Source organism: Macrobrachium rosenbergii, chromosome 43 (genome assembly GCF_040412425.1).
Source record: "Macrobrachium rosenbergii isolate ZJJX-2024 chromosome 43, ASM4041242v1, whole genome shotgun sequence".
Taxonomy (NCBI): Eukaryota; Metazoa; Arthropoda; class Malacostraca; order Decapoda; family Palaemonidae; genus Macrobrachium; species Macrobrachium rosenbergii.
The window spans coordinates 54,936,990-54,963,124 of NC_089783.1; the positions used below are offsets into that span (position 1 = coordinate 54,936,990).

A 26,135-nucleotide genomic window follows, 5' to 3' on the forward strand; every position below is an offset into this window, starting at 1 on the left:
TATTGTCATGTGTATTTTAACAATTCAAAGCAGATCAACTTGAGAGAGTCTCTTATACGGCGATTTCTTGATCCAAAATATTACATTCATATCATTTTCTCAGTCGTAATGAATGAGCAACAGAAAATTTGTGAGATGCAGATGGCTCGGATAATCCCTCGGATTCCAGTGCGTGGCTTCAAGTCTAAATTTCATATTCCATTCCATTCCAGATGGTTCGGACTGTCAAGATTTCATGGCGAAGGTTCCCTCGTTTCAAAAAGAATAGTTTCTTGAAATAATACTAATAGAAAAAAAAAAAGAATAAATGCTTGCGTAGAAAGGAAAATAGCTGGAATAGCTTCAAGTTGCGTTTTCTTTATTGTTTTCCCAAGTTCGTTTTCTTTAATGTTTTCCCAAGTTCGTTTTCTTTAATGTTTTCCCACTCTCTCAATACTTACTCGCTGCCACTCATGATGGGCGTCTCCACGGTCGCTGTGTCGTCAAGGATGCTCGAAACTGAGGTCATAATTGGTGCAGGTGTCGTGGCATTGACCGGGGGGGCTGGGGTAGGGCAGCCGTCCCGCGACAAGGGCAGGAACGGCGCCTGCGTCTGGGTGAAGAGCTGCCCGACGGCGATCCAGATGTTGAGGAAGATGGAGGTGATGAAACCGACAGAGGCTCCCTGGAAAAAAAAAAAAAAAAATACACGGTCAGCAAATAATGACGCATCATGAGAAGAAGACACCAGATGAAGTAGTTCTAAAGACGAATAAGATACAGGAATTCAAAACGTAAAAAAAATGAACACGTTTTGGAGGCAGTACTACAGAATAAACAGACCACGGAAACGCAGAACAGTGATTATGTTACAGCAGAATATAATACTAGATATAATTTTCACTACCCTTGCAACTTAATGCACACCATGCCTGAGCATACTCCGATTTTCTCCAAAGGTCATTTCTCCTGGTTAGAACTTATTCAACATTCTGTGAAAATAAATCGAAATCTGGTCTTAGTCATCTGAGCCACTTGTCAACCTCTTACATTACAATTCCATAATATTTTTTGCTTCAGTTTTCACAAAAGCATTTCAGATCAAACGTTTCAGTCAAGCGTCATTTCTGGTTTTACCTTTTCTCAGAAAACTAGGAAATCAGAAATTACACCACAGGACCCTCCAGGTTTCAGGTGACACATGGGTGAAAGTTGTTGGGCAAATAAAATATCAAAATTATGTTTGAGGTAATATTTTTGGCTACGATTCTGTTGAGGTATTTGTATCAGGTTTCGATTCTTGAAGCTAAGTTTATGTTAAAATCTAGTGAATCAAACAGAGTACCACGGGGTACCTCAGATCAAATTTCATGAAGATCTGACGGCGAAAGTGTGATGATGATGATGAAAATTAACCACATATGGAATTAGATGTATAGGCTCAGCAATAGCCTTTATAATAAAAAGATTTATAATTCGACCAATGGAATCGTGATCATGTCTGGCCAATATTTTCTAGTAGAATTTTGTGCTGCTTCATGTGAAAAAGGGAAAATATGAGAAAAAAATAGACATAAAAAAGTAAACGAATAAAAAATACAATTGCGGTGGTAATAGCTTATATGACAGGTGTTTCCGTAAAGAGAAAGTCATCTGTGGGTGACTCGGACGAGAACGGCACAACCTGCGTGGAAGTGCGCATGCGCCTGTCTCGCTCAGACGCCCCTCCTCTCTCAGGAGATTTATTCGTAAATAAAAGTAATATCTGATCATTAATATTCATGGTGCCAGCAGAATTAAAAGTAAATGACCACTTAAGGGATCTACGTACCTTGACGTTTATCCAGGGCAAGTAGACAGCTACAAGGAATAGGCCGATCAGAGGTCCCGAAAGGGCTCCGTTGATTGCAAACAGAGTCCGGAGGAAAGAATTGCCCATCTGGGAGACAAGTAGGCCTAGGACGATACCCAGGATTCCGGAGAGGAACACTACATAAAAAAGAAGTAAATTTTAATATTTAGAAATCAATCGATTACACAATAAAGTGAAGTTAGTTCAAAACATGATGCATTTGACGAAAGCAACGAGAATCTGTTTTGGAGGAGAAACATCGAGTGATCATTTTCATTCGGGCATTCTCATTGCTTTCTGGAAATGCCTTGGGCAAGCCACGGACGGTTTAAGGTTACGTAAGCTGTCCAAGAATTTATCGTGAAGTACTCGGCCACTCTACCTCCGTTCATATTCATTTTCTTCCATCTTACTTTCCTCAACACTCTCCTGACAACCGATTCGTAGTGTAGCTGTTACACCTTTCAAACCTTTTTTCATGTCAATTTCCGTGTCAGCGCTGAATGGCCTTAGTTACCCCAGTTCTTGGCATGTATGTCTAAAATCATATTTAGTTGACGTGTATAATAGCATCCTGAGAAGAAGGAATATGGTGTTCTTTCAAAAGCAATATCGACCGAGTTGCTTGCATGTAACCTTCCGTCTGAATTATGTGACGATTTGAACGAATGAAGGTCAAAAGCATAATGAACATTTGTGTTTTAGGTGTCAGTAAAATGACGCTAGGTTTCTTGAATGGATTTCTAGTGAAGAATTAAGGCCTTAGGTTATATATATATATATATATATATATATATATATATATATATATATATATATATATATATATATATATATATATAGATGTATAGTAGACTGTTTTATCCATTAGATGAGTACGTTATAATGATTGAAAATGTTAAAATGAAGTAAATTAGTGAATATTATGTAATGCTTTAACGGTATATAAAGTAATTAACTAAAAAAATACAAAAGAATGGGAGTGAAATTGTCAAAACTTGCAAAAATAAAGTTATGAGAATACAGAGAGAGAGAGAGAGAGAGAGAGAGAGAGAGAAATGCCTTACCTATGACCTTCTGAAGAGCGCCTTTCTTGACCTCAGAATAGTTGGCCAGCCTACGAATTTCCTTCAGGAAATCTTCCCAGAGCAAAGCAGTCATGGAATTCAGCTGGGTTGACACCGAACTGTCCATGAAAATACAAGGAAATGTCAATGTCTGTAATAATATAACACAGGAAACATGGGGGTAAGGGAAAGGTGCTGGGAGGAAAACGTAAGAATATGTAAACGGCCTCACGATTACTAAGCATTTTTGAAGTTTGTCATTAGAAAGCATCCGCGGGTAGAGGAGCTGAACTTCTTAATTTTAATATATCTGTACTGTAAAACAGAAAATATATATTTTACTTTTATGAGAACCCAAATGCTTGACCATGGTGCCATTATTTAGTGAGCCAAAACGAAGCAAGTGGATTATCATGGAAGCCCAAAACCCATTGCTTCAGGCAGCGTCGTTTTGCAAAGATTAAAAGATTTTTAGATGAAGATTAAAGTAACCAACAATAAAACGGAAAATTCTAAAATCGATAACTCTTCATTACTCTTGATAAAGATTAGGAAATGTCTTCAATTTGGACACGTTCTAACGTTTAGTTTTTGAATGATAGAAGGAAAATCATTCCATTGGACCACCAGCGGATCCAGGCAGGTGGGGGGCCACCTGGGCACGTGCCCCCCCATGAAAAATAATAACAGAATAATAGTATTGAAGATTTAGATGATAATAACATAAAATGGGAAAAAAAATCTTTTATAGAAATAATATTTTGAGAAAAAATAACAATAATCTTTAATGATTATATACTGTATGCATATATATATATATATATATATATATATGACTGAAATATTTTCTGTTAAAACAGAATTCCATCAAATATAAGGGAGCCCATAGAAATGCCAAAATGTGGAAACTAAAGGCTATATTTCAGAGACCGAACTGTCTCTCTCCTCAGGCAAATGGTGAATCAATTTGCCTGAGGAGAGAGACAGATTGGTCTCTGAAATATAGCCTTTATTTTCCACATTTTGGCATTTCTATGGGCTCCCTTGTATTTGATATATATATCCATGAAATTTTTTCTGGATCTGCCAGTGCGTTGGACAGTAATGATATCACCATGCCAGAGAATATTCTTTAAACTTTAAGATTGGGAAATGTCATAATCCACTGGATCAAATAATCAGGATTCTACGGGGGACCTTCTCCTTAGGGGGTTAGTGCTGTCAGTGCATCTCACGTGGTACACTGTAGGCATTACTTAAGGGTCTTTGCAGCGTCCCTTCGGCCCCTAGCTGCAACCTCTCTCATTCCTTTTACTGTACCTCCGTTCATATTGTCTTTCTTCCATTTGACTTTCCACCCCCTCTAAAATTTGTATCTTAGTGCAGTTACGAGGTTTTGCTCCTGTTACACCGTTCAAACCTACTTACTGACTGTCAGTTTCCCTTGCAGCGCTGAATGACCTCATAGTCTTAGGTCCCAGCTCTTGGCCATTGGCCTAAATTCTATATTCTATTCTATGTAGACCTTTCAGTCAGATTTCAGTAAGACCTGATGGTAAAAAGTCTGAGCCAAAACTGAGAATGTAAAGTTAAGACCAACAACGCGAATGGAACGTTGATTACCTGAGCACAGCCGCGTAGATGGCAGCCACGAATACGCCGGACATTCCCGGGATCTTCGTGAGGACGTAGAGCACATAGACGACCACCACCACTGACGGATCTGTCACCTTGTTCGTAGGACTGGTGATGGGATCGCAATCCTTGAAGTAGGCGTACATGACGAGGCCGGCCAGGTTGATGAATGCCTTGAGCAACACCATTCCCAGGGCGGCGTAGTACAAGACCCTGCGACATGAAAAAAAGGTGCTGACAAATGGAGGTGGTGTTGCGGTGAGAACATTGACTGGAAGAATCATTTTCTGTCTAAGAGAGAGTCCATCTTCCGCTTCAGCGAATGAAAGTAGAAAACTTTAATAATGACTTCATTTTCTTTCTTCCCGTGCCGTTTGGGAAAGTTACCAGAAAAGGGAACAAAAAGAATCTGCCAAAGTTAAGTATACCTTAGTTTTACCAGACCACTGAGCTGATTAACAGTTCTCAAAATGTGATAAAATAGACTCTACTGAATTTTGCCAGATTTCTCAAGACGCTGTCGACAGTCTTTGCCTAATCTTTATTGATGATGTCTCTGGCGTAACTTCCCATAGGAAAATATTGGTGTAATCACGTCAGCAGAACATAGCCTAGTACAGAAACTCAATTTCGCCTCCAAGGTACGCCAGCAGAACATAATACAGCTAAATTCAATTTCGCCTCCTCACTACTTACCACTGTGCCTGCTGGACGGAGCCAGTACTGAAGAACCTTTGTGTCTGACTCTGGTTGACGCCGTAGGTACTCAGGGAGAAGAAGAGGCCGAATGTGACACACAACAGAAAGCTGTGTCTCTGGTACGGATCGAGATTGAAGCTGTTGGGGAGGCAATTGGGAAAATTCAATTGTTGCTTACTCAAACCTTTTTCATTCGGCGGAGGTTAAAGAACTCTCATTTATTATATTGCTTCGGTTTTTTTTTCCTCCGGGTAAATATTTTTGGATTTTAAATGTCTGATGGTTTTACAAGTAGTACTTTGGAGAAAACATCCTACTTTCTGACAATACTTTCATGATTCCTAAATACAACCCTTTTTTTTTTTGTAAGTAAACATAAACAATATCTACATGTTTGGAGAAGTAAATTAGAAAACTTATATTTTGTCATCAAATTAATTTTCCTTTATTGGAATTTTCATTATTTATTACATTTACCTCCGAATGAAATTCCTTGTTTTATTTTTTTTATATACTCTCACAAATGCACATGACCAAACACATGTACTCATGTACATGCATATAAAAAAAATTGAAAGAAAAATCCCCACATTTAATTGTTCTTACTTGAAGAATTCGATCCTGTCACCGTGGTACGCGACGTCCCAGATCTTGTCCAGCCCTCCCATCGTCAGTGACCCCTGGATGACGATAGCCAGGACTCCAGCGACCATGACCAGAGCCTGGAAGGCGTCCGCGTACACGACTGCTTTCACTCCTCCCTGGAAGAAGAAGAAGAGAGAAGAATTTGAGGCAAATGAATTCGCAGTTCAGATTTGACAAACTTTGAAGGAGAAACTCAGATGATTTTCATATAAAAAATATCAGCAGTTATGACTTGGACCATCGACGGATGGTCTCTTGTTTGCCACTTTTTTCATAAGTTGTATTTCAACAGAGACCTTTCAGAGTCACAGCTGATCCGTGTATTTCAACAGAGGCCTTTCAGAATCACAGCTGATCCCTGTATTTCAACAGAGACCTGTCAGAATCACAGCTGATCCCTGTATTTCAACAGAGGCCTTTCATATTCAGAATAGATTCTTGATCCCCTTTCCCTGCCGAGAGGAACCAGATTTCGCTGAACAGCAGAAGCACCAATATGCAGTAATTGTTTAGCCTCGCTGTCGAACTTCTCAGTTCCAGAGGTCTTAGTTTATTCCTCACACCGTGGGACTGTGCAACAGTCTCCCAGAGGAAGTCGTGCAATTGGAACTTCAGAAGTTCAAGCGAAGATGCTAGCATTACTACCCTAATGCTATTCTTCTTGAATCTTAATACATTTTTATCTATTTATTAATTCATCAACTTATTTTTCTTTTTATTAAGTGGGATCTCTTCTTTCTGTTTTTTCTTTTTACCTTCTCTTTCTTCCTAATGAACACCATATTCTTTGGAAGCTTGAATTTCAAGTCAGTGGCCCCTTTGGTGGGCTTGTTCCATATGAATAGGGTTCACCTTCTGAATAATAATAATAATAATAATAATAATAATAATAATAATAATAATAATAATAATAATAATAATAGAAGAAAAAAGTTCAGATGACAAATACAGAAAGTTTTTTGATGAAATTGAGAAAAAGGAGAAATTCCGGTAACATACTCACACACAGAAAGGAAGAACAGTCCCGATAAGAGTGACGTACAGGAAGGAGAATGAGGAACTCACGGCAACAGTGATAGACAAGAAGTTTGAACACACAGAAAGAAGTTGAGATGCCACAGGAGTATGAGAAGTTAAGGTAGAAATATATGAAGTAGACAAAAGTTAACACCAGTAGAAAAAGAAAGTTGGAATAACAAGGTGGGGTAAAAGAAGTTGTGACAAACACCTTGAAAAGAGAAATTCGGCTAAGAATGTAGACAAAAAGAAGTTTGGATAAGCAATGGAAAGCTTCAGTAACAGGTGTAAAAGGACAATAAGATGCAGAAGTTCAGATGACGTAGAGGCAAACGAAGAAGAAGAAGAAGAAGAGGTCGAGATAACTGTGATATAAATCATGGAAAGAGACAGTTTTATTACCCGGTACGACTGACCTTCTCTTACTTGGCTATAAAATTAATGTATTCTGTACAAACATGTCTGCATTCTTCCAGTGACAGTGATCTGTGGGCAAGCCCTAATACCTCCTGAATGATGATAATGTTGTGTTTCATTGGTTAGTAATATCGGCAGCTTACTCTCCTCTAAATCTTAGTGTTACTCTTTTTGAAGCTGTTAAAAAAATTGGATGACGAACCCAAATTGAGAAGTCGCTAATAATTTGCATTGAGATCCTAATAATGTCTGAACTATGATGGCTGAATCGTCCACTACAAATAGTAATAATAATAATAATATATGGGGGAGCAGACCCTCTTTCAGACAGGTCTAATTGAAAAAGGATGGCTGTACTCTGCGAATTTATCTTAGACAGGATCTTTTCTATTCTTATAATTCGCTTTTCAGGCTCAGCGATGTTGGTCAGCAACTGGCCAATATTCCTATCGGAAAAGGACAGTGTGAGGTGAAGGGAAGCGTTTTTATTGAATTACTCATTCAAAAATCTGTAGATTTCTTTGTTCCAAACCACCGAACGAGACCACGAAGAAGTCTACAGATTTCTGAATGAATCAATCAGTAAAAACACTTTCCTCGTCACACTGTCCTTTTCCAATATGAATATTGGCCAGTTGCTGACCAGCATCGCTGAGCCTGAAAAGCGAATTAGAAGGAGACTAGACAAGATCCCGTGTAAGATAAACTGGCACAACACAGCCATCCTTCTCAATAATAATAACAGTAAAAGTAAGATGATCATGACGGCTTTTGGAAGACAAAGTTCTCAAACGCGGGACAAAGGGAAGACTCACGAATGCCGAGTAGAGAGTGCAGGTGGCGCCCATGATGAAGATGTTGATCATGATAGGCAGACCGGTGAAGAACTCGAGGGCGATGGATGGGGGATACAGGACGAAGCCGATGAAGAAGTAGCCGCCCAGGAGCTGAAGGACGACTGTCGCCTTGCGCAGACTCTTGGACTTGAAGCGTCTCTCGATGTACTGGAAATGAAAGAAGAGTGATGAAGGTTCAGGGCATATATGCCTATACCCCGTAGAGGGGTAGTGCCGTCAATGCGCCTCGCTCGCGGTGCGCTGTAGGCATTCCGCAAGGTTCTTTGCAGCGACCCCTTTCATTCTTTTGACTGTACCTCCGTTCATATTCCTTTGTAACCTTTTACTCTCAGTTTTCATTTCAGCGCTGAATGACGTCATGGGTCCCAGCGCTTGTATATTCCTTTCTTCCTATATATGCGTATAAGTGTAAATACTACACTCTTAAAACTCTGAAATATAGTATATATGCAAGTGACAGTAACATGACATAATTACACTTTTGTGATAACACCAGATGGGTATCTGGTGTTACCTAGCATCTAGAGGGTATTTGTGGTTTTTATATATACCCCAAAGTGTCAAAAAGGGTGTCAGAAACAGCTGGAGGGGATTAGTGGGCCCATCGTGTTTGAGTTACGGAATCCGCCCATGTCTTGTTCATAGTTTTATATTTTTCCTTTCATATTATTTCTGATCTTTATATTCATATTATTCACGTCCTCCGTCGTTGTTGAGGTGAATAAGGATGAGTTCACTTCTCATACCAAAGGTCAGTCCACCGCAATGTCGCCAACTTAATGACTGAGATACCCACGTCTACAGCACCAGTAAAGTTTGCATTTTTTTGTTTTGTTTTGTTTTCTGTAGAAGGTCGTGCCATTCTAACCCACCTCTGTAATTACTTCTTGTATTGTTAGAGAGAAGTCTTTCAAAAATCCACACCGTAATGATCTTATAAAAAATCAACATCAGGTTACAGGTAGAAAAGATTTGGAGGCTTTGCAGGTTGGGTCGCATTTAGTTGTTCACTTGTGGAAACTTTTTTTTCTTAAGCATCTTGAGTGAAGAAATTAAGAGTATTCAAAACAGTGTAAATACCTCGGATAACTCGGACAATTTTGATCGCAAAAATTGAAAAAGCGATAAGTTTAGTAAGCCGAGGCATACTAAACATATTGCTTTTTCAATTTTTGTGATCAAAATCGCCCGAGTTATCCAAGACCAAAGCTCAAAAAGGAATAAAGTAATGTGACTCAAAGCAATAGAGTATTATTCCCTTCATACTGATAGCAATGTTGATGACTACTGCGGCCTTTGCAACAAGGAAAACACGAAACAATCAACGCCTGAACACTTCGTCCAGAACCTCACCTGATACAGAGACACCACCTGCAGCGGATACATGATGGGTATGAAGACTTTGGCGACGATCGTCATGCCTATGACGATACCCAGGTCCATGACCCACAGCTGGGTACCGTAGGCGTACATCTCCCCGGCATTCCCCATGATTGTGATGGCCGAAATGGTGCCCACCATCATGCTCATGGCGAGCGGGAACGGCCTCATCGCCCGCCCGCCGAGGAGGTACTCCAAGGGGGTGGACTGAAGCCCGCGGATGCCATAGTAGATGCCGATGGCTGCACTCGCGATGAGCGAGATGCTGAGAAGCACGATGTCGACTATGCCCAGAGTCATTTTTTGCGTTATCCTTCACAAACTTCGCTTTCCACCTGATATGGTTAATTCTTAGGCAAAGGCCCCCTTTCTCAGTAGTTTCGACAACCTTCTTTGCAAATACCACTTCACTGATCGGGTCAGTTCTGTGTCTGTTTCACCGGAGCAAGGACACGTCTTTCCACTTCAGAAGTCTCGGTGTGAATGCAACCACAGTGTTCTGATTTACTTTCAGTCAGTCCAGAGAAATGTAGCAACAGATGACGCACGCGCGCTCAGTTCCTTGTGACGTCACTCTAACTCATCGTGAGAGGCTGCCGACGAAGAGCTTCTTCCTGGAAAGAAAAAAAGATGGTATCAGTTGAACATGCTTGTGACATCTAAATGAAAGATTCTTATTCATGAGCAAGAAGAAAAATCAAAGATGAACTCAAGTCTTGAACAACAAGACAATCCAGGGTTTCTTTTCCATGTCAGTAAATAAATTGCTTCTACGATAAGGTTCCTGGGTTCTTAATATCTTCACGAAAACATAAAGATCAGAATCGCATCATTCATGTTTTCTGTAGAACCAAAAAAAAGGGGACATTTCTCTAAACAAATCATATATTTTTTTATGGACTTCTGAGGCCTCGTCTCAGTACGCGAAGAATGTTCAGGAATAGGATGTTACTGACATGTATTGCAAATCAACTTCCACCGCCTTTCTGTTCAAAGTAATGCCAGTGTATAGAATTAAATAGGTCAGTGAAACCTCTATATCTCTGATCTTAACAGCAGATCATCGATTGCCATCGGCAATTGAAGCAGTGAAGGTAAATATTGGTCCAACAATTCTTTTTCTACAGATGTACTTTTCTGAGGGCAAGAAATCTAGACGGACATTAACTGTTCCAGAAGATTTTAAGTTATTGCAAGAAAACTGAGAGCTCATGATCTATTTCAAGGAGACACAGAGGCAGCAAGGGAATAACTCGTTTCTTGTTCAAAACCTTTCATCACGCCTGGGAGACTTCTTCCTCCTCTCAGTAGAAAGAAGAGGAAGTGGTATTCTGATATAATGTTAAATTTTTTCTATTGCGTTCCTCCGTGGTTACTGCATCGTGTTGTTTCTTATATATATATATATATATATATATATATATATATATATATATATATATATATATATATATATATATATATATATATATTATATATATATATATATATATATATATATATATATTATATATATACAGGGTGTCCGTAAAATCTGGAAAGAGGATAAGAAAGTTTGATGTGCAAATATTTTTGACAATTTCTGGAACTTGAAAATTATTCGTTTTTTCAGAACTGCTGTTGACCCGTGACTTCACTAGAAGAGCAAGTAAACTGCGTACTTTGGTTGGCTGAGCTAATATATATATATATATATATATATATATATATATATATATATATATATATTATATATACATATATATATATATATATATATATATATATATATATATCTATATATATATATATATATATATATATATATATATATATATATATACATATAGAAATATCAACACAATTATATGTGGAACAGAAATAAATTTCTGACTCACATCAGAGGATCGAACCAGGTCTTTCAAATGAAAGACCAGAGCGCTGCCAACCAGGCCACCACAAGTCATAAGAGAAGTTGGAACCTGGTTGGCAGCGCTCTGGTCTTCATTTGAAAGACCTGGGTTGATCCTGATGTTCGTCAGAAACACACTTGTGTGTCTTTGTGTGTGCTTGAGTATAAATATGTAGCTTTGCCACAGAAAGCGCATGCAATAACGAACCCACTTTGATACTACAAAATACTTTGCTTGTATCTTAATCTGAATTAGTGGAAGGTTTTGATAAACTCTCGTGGAATCAGATTCTGTGTATTTTGTGTATGTACACATATCAGCGGGCTGGTAACAGTTCTCATTTATAAGTGACCCTCCAGTTTTATTAACCTTGTGATTGCTCACACATTTTTAATAGGAAAGCACTATCTCATCTTTCGGGCAACGAGGAAGATATTTTTTTTTATTGCACCTCGGCCTGAAAGTGCCGTCACTGGCACTGTACTGAGAATGGTGCCATATTGTGTTTCAGACTTCAGTTATCAGCGGTGTCGAATTTAAGGACACTCCCTCACGGACAACATGCGGTTTTGGTCAAGGGTTAACAGAGAGAGAGAGAGAGAGAGAGAGAGAGAGAGAGAGAGAGAGAGAGAGAGAGAGAGACTACTGGAAGCTGGTAAAATAATGGTGATGATAACTAGAAAATGAGAGAGAAAATATCTTCGATAATTATTTTCATCATGTTACCTTACGTATCTAGTTTGTGCGTATTGTATTTGTATATTCTATGAGCCGAAATAAAGATTATTATTATTATTATTATTATCATCATTATCTCGTTAGGGACCTCCTAAAGAGATGTATACCGTATTACGGTATACATTTCGTCAGCGAAGATTACTTATATCTTTTTTCTCTCTCTCTCTCTCTCTCTCTCTCTCTCTCTCTCTCTCTCTCTCTCTCTCTCTCTATCATCACCTCCTACGGAACCCACTACAGTCGACTAAAAACTAAGTACACAGTTCATTGCATAGGTTAAGAAAGCCAAACATTGTTTGAGGAACGCACCTATATCGTTTCATCGGCGCTGTCTGTTGATCTACGGGGCGAGTGAGACAAAGAAAGAGGTGCATGAACCTGAAAATTTGACGATTTTCGGCCAAGAGCTCGATTTCATAAACCATAGGCCTGTCTAGATCGAAAGTAGAACAAATATAGACCCCTTCCTTACGGGGAAAGTGGCAAAAGCAGTAGTTAGGTCTTGTAAATCCACAATTTTAATTACAGATATTATCTTGCCATGATCAATATGAGGAGGCTTAAAATCACTTTTACTTTTAAGGTGATGACTGGTAGCGCCGTAACAATTTACACTTCAGAGAAGTTATGTTTTAATTACACATTTCGTTACCCGTGTATTGAATAACAAAAGTCTTAGTCTTTATCGCTTTCTCTTTACAGATTTTTCAACATTCAGAAGTTATATAAATGTGGTTACGAATTCCTGGTTCCTCAGCGCTCTCTCCCTACAAATAGTTGCGGGTACATTGCTCATCAGGAGGTCTGTGCAGAGTTTTATTCCATTCCACGGTAAGTTTCCCTTTTTTTAACGTATCGTATACTGTCCTTTCATTTATCTGATACTAATTGCACTCGTTACTCAATGTTACCCTCTTTTATAAAGTACTGATTTTAATGCTACCGCCCATCTTTACCTCGAGTATGTCTATAACTTTTTAAGCGTTTATTTCTATATATATATTCCAAGACTGTTACACTTTCCTGTAAGCAAACTTCCTTCAGATCTCATTCCCTCGTCCAACTCCCACCTGAAAACTGGTGTTAATTGTATATTTGGTTTTTTAAGTGACCCCTTGTACTTCTATAATATTCCAAGACTGTTACACTTTCCTGTAAGCATACTTCCTTCAGATCTCATTCCCTCGTCCAACTCCCACCTGAAAACTGGTGTTAATTGTATATTTGGTTTTTAAGTGACCCTTGTACTTCTATAATATTCCAAGACTGTTACACTTTCCTGTAAGCAAACTTCCTTCAGATCTCATTCCCTCGTCCAACTCCCACCTGAAAACTGGTGTTAATTGTATATTTGGTTTTTTGTTACTAAAGGGTAACGCTTTACCACTCAGCTTCATTTTGAAGTGACCCCTTGTACAGCTGCCGAGTAACTGAGGCAGTGCTGTTTGCCGGGCTAAAACGAGTCTCATTGCTAGTCTCATTTTTCGCCCAGTTTTCTTTATAAAGAGATTTCATGGCTTCCAAGGTTGTCCCGACCCTTTATCTTCGTTAACTGCTGGAGAATAAATGGTCAGTGATGTCTTTCTAATTTCTGCAGAGAATATAAACTTTATCTTTGTATTTTCCACTGAAGTTCGTCTTCAGTTTTAACATACTGAGTCTCCCCGAAGGAGGGTAGGACCTTCAGAATACCTCGCGCGGTGCACTGTAGGCGTTACATACGGTCCTCTGCAGCGTCCCTTCGGTCCCTAGCTGCAACCCCTTTCCGTTTACTGTACCTCCGTTCATATTCTTTCTTCCATCTTACTTTCCATCTTCTCCTAACAATTGTTTCATAGTGGAACTACGAGGTTTTCTTTGTGCTATATACCTTTATAATCTTTTTACTCTCAATTTTCCTTTCAGCGCTGAGTGACCTCATAGGTCCCAACGCTTGGCATGGGACCTAAATCTCATATTCCAACATACTGAGTCTAGCTTTCAGTATTCAATATAATGCAAGAATCCCCAGCATCAATCTCTTAAATATACTGAATATTATTGAATCCTTCCACGAATCTCAGGTTCTTCGTTTCTTCCCTCTTCTGTTGCAAGCTCTGTTGAATTTCCTCATTATTCTCGTCTTTATTCTCGTCCCAGGGCCTTTATTATCACATTTCATCGATTCATTCGTCTCTAGATGCTAAATGCTGTATTTTGTACTGTCCGTAGAGGCTTCTTAGTAATCCTCAATTTTTTTATATATATATATATATATATTTTCTCCTCAGAGTGCCGTACGTCTAAAACACAGTTTTCCTTTATTTCTTTTTTGTAATTTCTCATCAGATGTGTCACACTTCTTTCTCTCTCTCTCTCTCTCTCTCTCTCTCTCTCTCTCTCTCTCTCTCTCTCTCTCTCTCTCTCTCTCTCTTTATTTCCAGTTTATTTTCTTTACTCCCCAGCGTTCAGTAAACTGATAGTCTCGTAGCCTAGCATTTCTGCGGATGAAACAATCTATCATTTCTTTTTTTTTTTATCCTGGAGAAACTTGAGGCTCGAGAGTCTATACATCTTGCTCGAATTCCCCCTCTCGGAAAAGGAGCCGGAGTCTGGAAGATCATTTAACAAATAATAATCAAGGCGCCCACCGTGCATCTTGAAAGTGGTGGTCAGCCGAAGGAAGCTGGCACCCTAGATTTGACTCAGTATCAGTATAGACTCGAGATGACGGTAATGATGATTATGAATGAGAGAGAGAGAGAGTTACCGACTAAGTCCTACACAAGCTGTTAACTTTGAGAGTTCGTAGAGGTGAGAGAGAGAGAGAGAGAGAGTTACCGACTTAGTCCTACACAAGCTGTTAACTTTGAGAGTTCGTAGAGGAGAGAGAGAGAGAGAGAGAGAGAGAGAGAGAGAGAGAGAGAGAGAGAGAGAGGGTTACCGACTTAGTCCTACACAAGCTGTTAACTTTGAGAGAGAGAGAGAGAGAGAGAGAGAGAGAGAGAGAGAGAGAGAGAGTTACCGACTTAGTCCTGAGAAAGCCGTTGACTTTGAGAGTTCGTAGAGGTGCCGCCATGCATAAATGAGTTGTTCACAAAGTTCGTATAAGAAAAAGCGATGTGTATATTTTCATTTCTTAACTTTAGTCTCCGGCAGACTCAGTATTCACTCGGGAATAATACGCGTAGAAAGATGTCCCCTGTAATCAGTCCTAAATATCGATTTCAAGTTTATCCATCATGGCGTAAAGTTTGCGTGTTGAATCAAGACTCTTTCTCAATGCAATATATATCATGTATGAATATACATGCATCCATACATAAGAAATTTATACATACAGACGCAGAGTGCGTCTCTTTTATAAGGCGTTATTGAAGTTATTCAATAAAAATACGCGTATGTTTGTGTAAGAATATGCTTCAAGACTTGCTATAAAAATTATGATAAATGTGTCAGGAATGAAAACTGAAGGAAGAATAACAGAAAAACGCTCACGCCGACTTTAGTCTTTAGGCTGAAGATTAAGAAAGATAGTTGAACACACACACACACACACACAAACACACACACACACACACAAAACTGAATTTCCCTCGCTTATCTAAAGAGGGTATTTAGTCTCCTTCCAGTGGGGTAAAAGAGAATATATATGTACGGCAGCAGCGCAACTTCCAGAAACGCTAATTCAGAATTCGTATACAAATTGCATTTTCCCCACAGCCCACTTAAACAGAATACGGGAAGGGTTGCCATTTCATGCCCTTGCTCACCACAAGAAGTTCCCCTAAAAATAAACCCAAAACTTGACAGTCATTGACCGTCAGAGCTGACATGCCCCTCAGTGACAAAAAGTCTTTTCTGAAGGAGAAACTCTACAAAACCCTGTTTATTCACAGGACCCTTGTGTGCATCTTTGTAACCGGTGGGAAACACATTAAGAAAATCCCAGGGCCCATGAGAATGAGCTTGCAACAATTGCCACCATACGCTGCCTGGGACAGTGTCTGAAGCACCCCTAGAGTCAATATTTAACTTAGCTCTATGGCCGCGGTATTGTTTATCACCGAGAGCTAAAGTAAAGTTTTGCTGTCATTTGATGTCGCACTGAAAAATAGCCTGTGTCTTGGATTGAATTTCTTTGTTGTTTTCGTTCTCTAGTCCCATAATCATGTGATGTTTGACGCTGGCCATGCAGGTACTCTCTGCGTATTCTGTGAGGTACAAAGGCAGTGTGGACTGAAGGGCACAGACAAGGTCCTCACAAAACCCACTCCACAGCTACGTTTTACTGTTGTAATTATGATTATGCTCACATTTATGTACACCAAATCAAAATATTCATTAAGTCACAGAACGAGTTCACACAAAAAAGCTAAAGTCAGTAGGACTACGGACAAAATACACTTCTGTTACACTGCTGGTACAAATAACAAATAAATATAGACGTACAAATCATTAAACAAATAACACATATGAAATGATGGCAGTTATGACATGAGTAAGAATGCCAAGACAACTCGGCTTTCGGTAACTAACACGAAGCTTCATGAACTACTTGATAAAACGGTTTCCTTACAGAATGGGTTGGGTCTTAATAAATATGAGAAGAATAAAGAGAGAGAGGGAGAGAGAAAATAGGTGATGGATCACCAGAGCGAATTGTAAACAAAGGGATAGTTGGGCCACGCCCTAGTTGCTCTAAAAAGCCGCTTCTTTTTACTTCATTTGCACTCATCCAACCACTACTGCAAGAACACAGCCCCGTGTTGGCATGAGGCCAGCTTGATTTAATGATAACAACAACGATAGACCTGTATTTGAAGTTTACCGTCGTAGGAAAAGACCGGACGATGCTCATAAAGATCGCTGCCTAGCGGCAACCACGGAACAATAATATAATATAATAATTATAATCGCGGTTGGGTCTAGCAGTCTCATCTCTTATCGCGCTCAGAAACGGACAGTTAACACCTAGACTAGAGCCACCTCCTGTGCAAATACTAATCGTGATAATAGGAGATATATTATCTAGAAAGTAAAGAGAAGGCTTGCCATTAAGAACCGAGTTTTGGAGACTGGATAATCGCAAGCAAGGCGACAAATCGAAACAGAGAGCCAGTCAGCCACGGAGGCCAGTCACGTTTGCGGGTGAATTAAAAAAAAAATAAATAAAGCCCGAAATATTTTAGGGATCTCCTTACGGACTAGTTGTATGGGCAAGTGTGTTGGGATCTACTTGTGTCTACTTTAAACAATTCAACATCTCTGAGTGGGGTTTATAAGACCCTCACGAGAAGGACTCACTTCAGAGTGGACATGAAAAACAGCCCGGACCTCAGACAACTTCCATCTCTCTCTCTCTCTCTCTCTCTCTGCTTTTTTGGGCTCTCTTGTTATCCATTATGGTCCCCCTCCAAGTCAGAAGTGCTGTGCATTTCATAATGATAACAGTAATAAAAATCCGGTTAGGGGGTCAGTGCCGTCAGTGCACCTCACGTGGTGTACTGTAAGCATTGCTTAAGGGTCTTTGCAGCGTCCCTTCGGCCCACAGCTGCAACATCTTTCATTCCTTTTACTGTACCTCCGTTCATATTCCCTTCCTTCCATCTGACTTTCCACCCTCTCCTAACAACTGTTTCATAGTGCAACTGCTTTGAGGTTTTCCTCCTGTTACACCTTTCAGACCTTTAACTGTCAATTTCCGTTTCAGCGTTGAATGAACCACATAGATCCCAGCGCTTGGCCTGTGGTCTAAATCCTACAGTATATTCTATCTATCTAACAGTAATGAAAATGACAGCTAATATTTTATCTGATCATAATTCAGGTACCAAAATAAGTGTTTTATTATTAAAAAGTTAAGTATACCTTAGTTTTACCAGACCACTGAGCTGATTAACAGCTCTCCTAGGGCTGGCCCCAAGGATTAGACTTACTTAACGTGGCTAAGAACCAGTTGGTTACTTAGCAACGGGACCTACAGCTTATTGTGGAATCCGAACCACATTATAGCTGGCCTAGCGAGTGTTATTATTAGCTTTGTAGAGACAGAGACTATTAGAGGAACAGAGAGGCGGAGTCAGTGCAGAGACAGGAACCATACGATTTTATAAGCCTACAAAAAAAAAAAAGTCCATCGGAGTTCCAATTTAGTGTTTCAAAAATCAGCGTAGTAATTCTGTTACCTAATGCATTAAGGCACCCTCGTTATCCTGGTGAACCATTATGAGGCAGATTCTAAAAGCAAACAGGGCACGGTTTATTTTTTTGGGACTAGTTCGCATATACTGATGTATTTCCATAACGCCTTTGTTGGTGTTCGGATCTGCGTCATTATCGGGTGTTCGTTGTTTTAAGACACTTATTCTTCATTGCAAAACTGTTTAAGTTTGAAATAGAGAAAGCAGTTCAACTGCTGCTGCTACCTTCGTCGCTGTTAATGCTAATGCTGCTGCTACTAGTACTATCATTAGTAGTGCTATGACTGCTGCTATTACCAATAATGAAAATGATTAGAATAATCATAACAATGGAAATGATTAGAATAATCATAATCATTACCGAAGCGAACAAACATTCAGATTTACAATCGTCTCCACAACCAACATACCTGCTAATTTTATCTAGTACTAGTATAACCGACCCCCCCCCCCCAAAAAAAAAAAAGTGTTAATGACGACTGAAAAAAAACCACGACCATTGAAAGATTAAGTGTGTTTTTCCCACTCTGGTAATGGTTGCAGATTATCTTAATTGCATCACTGTAAAATGTCTATCAGGGGCTACTGGCGCCACGTCCCTTTGAATCAGCAGCGTGCTGTAGGTTTCTACAGGGCGTCAGCTATTTGGCTCCCACTTCTGGTCCTCACTGTAAGCTTTATAATTTGATAGATACTGCAGTAGAAGGGACGACAGCAGGCAAGGGGGGAGGGGGAGAGACAGAGAGGGTTTGAATAATAATAATAATAATAATAATAATAATAATAATAATAATAATAATAATAATAATAATAATAATAAACAGTCATTGCCACAGTCATATCGTGACTGTTGAATTGTGGCTCAATTCTCTGTGCAGAATTATTCCAGAATATTAGCTGTTTTATATACCTACTCAGAAATATTATTAGCTATATATATATATTATATATATATATATATATATATATATATATATATATATATATATAGAGAGAGAGAGAGAGAGAGAGAGAGAGAGAGAGAGAGAGAGAGAGAGAGAGAAGAATCTCTCTTTAAAAAGTAATCGGAAGGGAAACCTTCCCTGTTGTATGCAGAGCAACATCAAGCAAAACGCTATAAACTTCTTTGCGAAGAATGACTATTTTCAACCAAATAAAAAAGTAAAAGTGAGAAAGAAACAGAGAAAAGGAAAAGGCCTAGGATTGGAGTGTATAAGAGTTTTAAGTATTTCGCTCTGGGAGAATCAACCGGGAAAAAAAAAAAAATATTTCAAGTGCTCCCAAGAAGTCCCCATCTGGGTTATCGGCCTAAGAGGAACAGAATCAGTTTTCGGTAATGCGTTTGACAGTTCCCAGTCTTCTCGGCCATGCCGTGTGGCAGACATTGTTTGGGTGGCTTGATAGGATAAGCTGGCTTATGCCAGCACGGGCTGCTTGTGGGCAGTCACTTTCCCCGCGTCGATGACAGTCATTTCAAAACATCACACTAACGGCTCTCTGTGGAGCGTTCCTTCGGCCCCTATCTGCAACCCCTTTCGTTCCTTTTACTGTACCTCCATTCATATTTTCTGTTTTCCATCTTACTTTCCACCCTCTCCTAACATTTGATTCACAGTGCAACTGCGAGATTTTCCTCCTGTTACACTTTTGTAACATTTTTACTGTCAATTTCCGTTTCAGCGCTGAATGACCTCATGGGTCGGAGAGCTTGGCCTAAATTCTATATTCTATTCTACTCTACTCTTACGTCTCGCTTGAGTTTATGCAGACAACACCTGAAACCTAATTGAGGTTATTGTCAACGCCACAAAGTTATCGAAGCATTCCAGGTCATTGCTTCGCTCTAAACAGTTTTAAAACGTAATGAGGAAGCATTCTTGTATATCTCATACGTGAATACATAGGCATAGATAAACACAAACGCATCCATCTTTCTATGTATCTGTTACACATATGTATCGAGAAAGAGGCCCCGATAAAACTGTCATTTCCTGCCAATCGCCCCACAGGATATTTCAGGTGAGATAAAGGATAAACGGGGTGAATGTGTACGTGTGTATGTGTGTGTGAGAGAGAGAGAGAGAGAGAGAGAGAGAGAGAGAGAGAGAGAGAGAGAGAGAGAGAGAGAGGAACACTAGACGATTGGTACCATCACAAACGTATCACGAAGGTAGAAATAAAAAAATTTTCCTGAATGCTAATGGAACGTTTCGCAACAATGATCCTGGTGGAATTATATCGAGATTTAGCGACGTCAGACAGATCAAGGTCGAAATAAATGATACGAATGTGATTTGGAAAATTATAACTTCAAAAAATATTCATGGGAAGTTTATTTTTAGACGCATGACACAAAGAAGAATGAAAGCTGAGAAGCGAAAAGTTGAACCTCGTTTACCGTACGGCAGCAGGAGCTAATGTTTCAATTCCAATTCAATTGTCGTAACTGCAGTTTGACCACGGCCAGCGAATTCACGTGTCGTCTCTTTCGGTACTGAGAGAAATGGCATCGAAGTACAGTCAGTGTTCAATTGAGTACAAGAGAAAGCGCCGAATGAAAAACTAGAATTGCAGCAGCGATTTCACGAGGATGACTTAGAGGAGAGATGGCAACACTGCATCAGATAACGCATAGAAGAGACGAAGCTAAATAAATGGAGAACAAATTGAGGTGACGTTGCAAAGGCAGCTGATCTGAGCGCCCGGTTCCACAATCGAGCCTTCAATAAGGTCTTCTCCCATTCCTGCCGGCGCCTCGCATCTTATCTTAATTGGAACGACCTCTCGTCCAGAGGTCGCGAACGTGCGGTTTTTCGTTAAGAACTGTCAATTCATAATGCTTCAGAGAGAGAGAGAGAGAGAGAGAGAGAGAGAGAGAGAGAGAGAGAAAGAGAGAAGTGTAATTCTCACACACTGTCATGGCTGATTACAGGAATAATTAGCTGTACATACTTGACGCATACTCTGGTGTACGATCAGTTCGTGAGACAGAGAGGTATTCCAAACAGTTCTGACAGTTGATACCGTATACTCTGGTGTACGATCAGTTCGTGAGACAGAGAGGTATTCCAAACAGTTCTGACAGTTGCTAACGTATACTCTGGTGTACGATCAGTTCGTGAGAGAGAAAGGTATTCCAAACAGTTCTGACAGTTGATACCGTATACTCTGGTGTACGACCAGTTCATGAGAGAGAGAGAAAGGTATTCCAAACAGTTCTGACAGTCGATAACGCATACTCTGGTGTACGACCAGTTCATGAGAGAGAGAGAGAAAGGTATTCCAAACAGTTCTGACAGTCGATACCGCATACTCTGGTGTACGACCAGTTCATGAGAGAGAGAGAAAGGTATTCCAAACAGTTCTGACAGTTGATACCGTATGCTAAAACGCCAAAACCAATCCAATGAAAAGGGAGAACGTACGAGCTAAATTGCCGATCATCAGTCACACTGAAACTGAAATGTCACAAGGCAATCACTCGCAATTGTGTCATCGTGAATATGCATTTTGTTTTTCCAGCCGCGATGGCTTTGATCTGGCGCTTCGAATTAAGTCGCAATTGATTTAGTCGCTGTTTGGTTTATTTTTTTTTTTTTCTGCTGTCGTTTTTATAGCAGAAATGATAACGATTCCAGTAAAATAAATATTAGTGGCCTAAGTCAATTATCCGTTTGAAAAATGTGATGTTGTGTTTGTACGTATGTGTACGTAACGTGTGTGTACTTACTCAGATACATTCTGCGAACTCACGGACACACACATATGTGTGTGATATATATATATATATATATATATATATATATAACAATAGCACGTATTTCTCCCCACTTTCGTTAACATACGCCGATCATCTATAAACTTGCTAAGTGAAACACGCTAAAGTGTCTTTTTCAGATTTTCTCAAATTCTCGTCTCCTCTAGAAACAGAAAACGGAGATCTTAGCGGTTTTCATTCAAGTTACCATTATAACCGATTCGCGTGGTTTTCTTTCTCATTCAACCCCGGTTTTGGTCGACCTGAGTTGGGTGATATCAGTGTCTTTCCCTACATACGAAGAGTCAAAAAACCTCTGGGAGACTTGAAGTTATGTTCCCTGGCGTGGTAGCCGAGTCCAGCAAGCTACCGACTCGGTCACGGCAAGTATACTTTTCAAGTTGGTGATCTCATGTGCATTGAACGTTTTTCTCTCTGTAGGCCTATAGTCTTGTTCGAAAGTTCAGTCGAGGATTTTGGCTTCTGCGCAGTATATACAAAGAGTTTTAACAGCAACAGATGGTTTTCGATTCAGCTGTGATTTGTAGTTTTCAAGAGAGCTCGACGGTGCATTGAAAGAGCTTCAGCCAGTAGATTAACTATACAAGGTGATGCAATATATCGGATTTTAAATATGAATTTAAAACTTATTCATTTATTGCTCCAATTGATAACGTGTTTTTAGTCGTTTTGACGAGCTTTGTTGTAATGACTAATACAAACATACCAGCATTACAAGTTTAACATCTTGATGAGTGGCGGAGAAAACACCTTGCACTGCCAATAAATATCAAACGCATTCTTGTCAACGAACACAGGTGAGCCAAGCGAGACGTAAGACTGTCGTATTTGAGCATGATCTCAGGCTTTGCTGCTTCATTATTCAGTCAGTCTAATTGACAAGGAGATGCAAAATAGATCGGTCAGCATTGCCAGATCATTTTGTTGATGACGCGGAGTTCCCAGTTGGAAATTATTGCAATCGTTTCTCCGGATTTTTGTTGCGAAGAAGGGAAGTCTTTTCTGCAAATTGAAGGCCCTTAGCGACTATACGCGACTTCAGTTTTGCCAGAAATAAAAAAAAAAAATAAAAAAAAAAATAAAATAAAGAGAATTATTTTGTTGTACTAAAGTTTTTCGTTGGTCAGTCACCTCCTTACATAATCTTTTAATTGTCCTGTCTCTGCTTCTGAACGGTTGATCCTAATCCTTTGTCAGACTTCTTAAGTATTTAATCCTGTTTTGGCAGTTCTACTAATTCTTCAGTTGTGTTGGATTCCAGGTACATATTTTTTCCTTTGTAATCCCCGTCTGTCATTTATATGAGCTTTCTTTGTAAACTTTTATATTTCCTCACACTGCTAAGTAAAGGACGACAGTCGAAAGGCCTCGCAGCACTCCATTGTTTCCCTTTCCTTCGTGGATTTTGTCTTTAATTAACTAATTAATGTAAAGTTTTGGGGGCAAGGTTACAAATTACGTCAGAAAGCAGAAAACAGTCGAGTAAAGCTTGCTTTACAGATGCGAAACCTGCTTTACTCGACTCTGTTGAACCTTGCCGCCAAACTTTACATTAATTCCCTAATATCTTTCTACATTTGATCGTCTGACGATGCTTTCACAGACTGAATGTGCTTTTTGCTTCCAATTTAATATTTAGCATTCAATTTAACCGCTAATATCAATGCTTAGCGTTTGACGAGTATGCTCGCATGAGGAAATTAAGTCGGTAGCGCTTTTAATGGGTATTAATAAAAATGGCAAGAGCTTATGCTGTTAGAATGCTAGTTTTCCGTTTAATAACAATAGAACTTTATGAAAAGGAACACAGGAACTCTGCGAAAACATTTAATCACATTTATTTACAAATAACTTTCTAGCGAGACGGGCAAAATCATGCGAGGCAGAATGGAAAAAATGGAGACATTGGCACCGAAATAAGAATGACTGGGTGAATTCGGTATGAGCTCAGATTTTATCTTCCCTTCGCAAATTAAAATAATTGTTATTGCGGGTTGGGGAAACTTTCGCGAAAACCTAAATAATGACGGCTTGGCCGTCTTCCTCAGTTGCGTGTGACTAAGCAGTAGCATATGTGCGCGCGCACATACACACACACACACACACACACACACACACATATATATATATATATATATATATATATATATATATATATATATATATATATATATGTATATATATTTATATATATATGTAATATATATATATATATATATATATATATATATATATATATATATATATATATATATATATATGTATATGTATATATATATATACTGTATATATACATATACATATACATAAGTGGAGACAGAGAGAGGAAACAAAATAATGAACTGAATTCACATTAAGTCTGTCTAAAAACACCACTTTTTCCTATTTATCTACTGGGAATGATTAAGCCCATGGCATGATTCATACTGGTCTTGAGAATCCATCAGATGATTACTACAGCAACGGAGTGAGGGAAAAAAAAAAAAAAAGTAAAATTCCTCCTCCTTTGAAGGGTTCTGTTGCCCTTTCAGCGCAAAACCAGTTCACACGAAGCCCAATTAATCATTCCGTAAGTCTTGTCCCCGTATCCATTAATTTCCTTTTTTTATTCTCCTTCTTTTTATGTCAGGGCGATTGATCAATGATGAGACACGTGACTGACGTGAGCTAACATGGCCGCCACGTTTGTTATTGTCAGTCTCGTGTCTTGAGAAGGGACGATGTTGACAAAGTCATTAATTAGGGTTCCGCACAAAAGGCCCCGTCGGTCGTATACGGACGGAGCTCGAGTCGATTCTGTTCTTCATACAAATATTGTTCCTCTAGTAAGATCATCAGTAACGTCATGAAAGAAAAACTCGAAAATTCGGTGCCTAGTTCCTTTCAGGACATCGGAGTTCCTGCTGATGGCAGGAATGTAGTCGCAAAAAATCGTATTCCTACAACACCGCCTTCATTAGACCTAGGCTCTAGGTTTGAAGATTTGCGTCAGTCTCCTAAAAAAAAAAAGCGTATACTCGCGAGTAACCACGTTCAACAGCATAACGCAAAATAGTATCTGCACATCGTTGGTTTTGGAATCATATTTGTCCTTAAAAACGCGAAAAGGGGGTGAATATCTTAGTGCCTAGTGATTCGTGTCGAAGACAATGTTGTGGGACTTCGGACGAGAAGAAAAATCCCGAAAACAGTCTCAATAAATACGGATGGAAGCGTTCATAAAAATGTTGATGTCTAAATCATTTAGAACTATGCAGGTTGTCAAGTCCTCGCTTACGAATCTTTTGTAGTATTATCATAAGAAAACTTACATATGTTCGTATCACGTTATATTTCAAGCTGGAATTTTACCGTATCGCAAAAACTAAAGTAACGGGAAATTTTGCGTGGGGGGCCTTTTGCATAATGTATAACACTAAAAATGGCGGTAGCAAGGGTGGAGAGATAAACGCTTCAACTTGAGAATTTCAGCGTAATGAAAAATAGCCAAGGAAGTGAATAGAGGAAGGGACAATTGCAGTCAACAAACTTCATTTTGATAATAAGGATGGAGAGATAAACGCTTTAAACTTGAGAAGAATTTCAGCTTGATGAAAAACGGTTACGGAAATAAGAAAATAAGAAGAGACATTACCGTTCGACATTCTTTCGCCGTAACGTAACAGTAATATTAAGGACAAGGAAAGACGCATTTCCTGGAACAACAATAAAGACATAAAGAGTGACATATTTATGTTCACTGTCATCGAGAGAGAGAGAGAGAGAGAGAGAGAGAGAGAGAGAGAGAGAGAGAGAGAGAGAGAGAAGGAACAGGAAGAAAACCCCAAAATGCATAATTTTCTGAATTTGTGTCGAATCGTGAAATTGTTTGCATAAATTCATCTGGTTCCGTTACCATCCTTGAAGACCATTAGAATTGTGACGCCAGCGGCTGACTCGCTGTTCACTGTGAGACAGTCTTCAATTTAAATCTGAGCTGAAAAGAATTCTTAATCAG

At 39.2% G+C, this 26,135-nt stretch overlaps 2 protein-coding genes across 4 annotated transcripts in view; one reads left to right on the forward strand and one right to left on the reverse strand.

The window, feature by feature from the left end:
- The window catches only part of LOC136828943 (uncharacterized), a 149,124-nt gene that overhangs the window by 13,162 nt on the left and 109,827 nt on the right, over positions 1-26,135 (forward strand). Inside the window, exon 3 of the transcript XR_010850259.1 lies at positions 12,881-13,009. The gene's annotated coding sequence lies outside the window, so the exon portion shown is untranslated. The remainder of the gene's footprint in view (positions 1-12,880; positions 13,010-26,135) is intronic.
- The window catches only part of LOC136828945 (sodium-coupled monocarboxylate transporter 1-like), a 116,385-nt gene that overhangs the window by 2,713 nt on the left and 87,537 nt on the right, over positions 1-26,135 (reverse strand). For all 3 annotated transcript variants that reach the window (XM_067087329.1, XM_067087330.1, XM_067087328.1), the window contains 8 exons: positions 9,522-10,162; positions 8,127-8,315; positions 5,839-5,993; positions 5,230-5,370; positions 4,522-4,746; positions 2,899-3,017; positions 1,811-1,968; positions 441-664 (listed from right to left, as the gene is read on the reverse strand). In XM_067087329.1, the coding sequence (XP_066943430.1) occupies positions 441-664; positions 1,811-1,968; positions 2,899-3,017; positions 4,522-4,746; positions 5,230-5,370; positions 5,839-5,993; positions 8,127-8,315; positions 9,522-9,848 (1,538 nt within the window). In that variant the 5' untranslated portion in view covers positions 9,849-10,162. The remainder of the gene's footprint in view (positions 1-440; positions 665-1,810; positions 1,969-2,898; positions 3,018-4,521; positions 4,747-5,229; positions 5,371-5,838; positions 5,994-8,126; positions 8,316-9,521; positions 10,163-26,135) is intronic.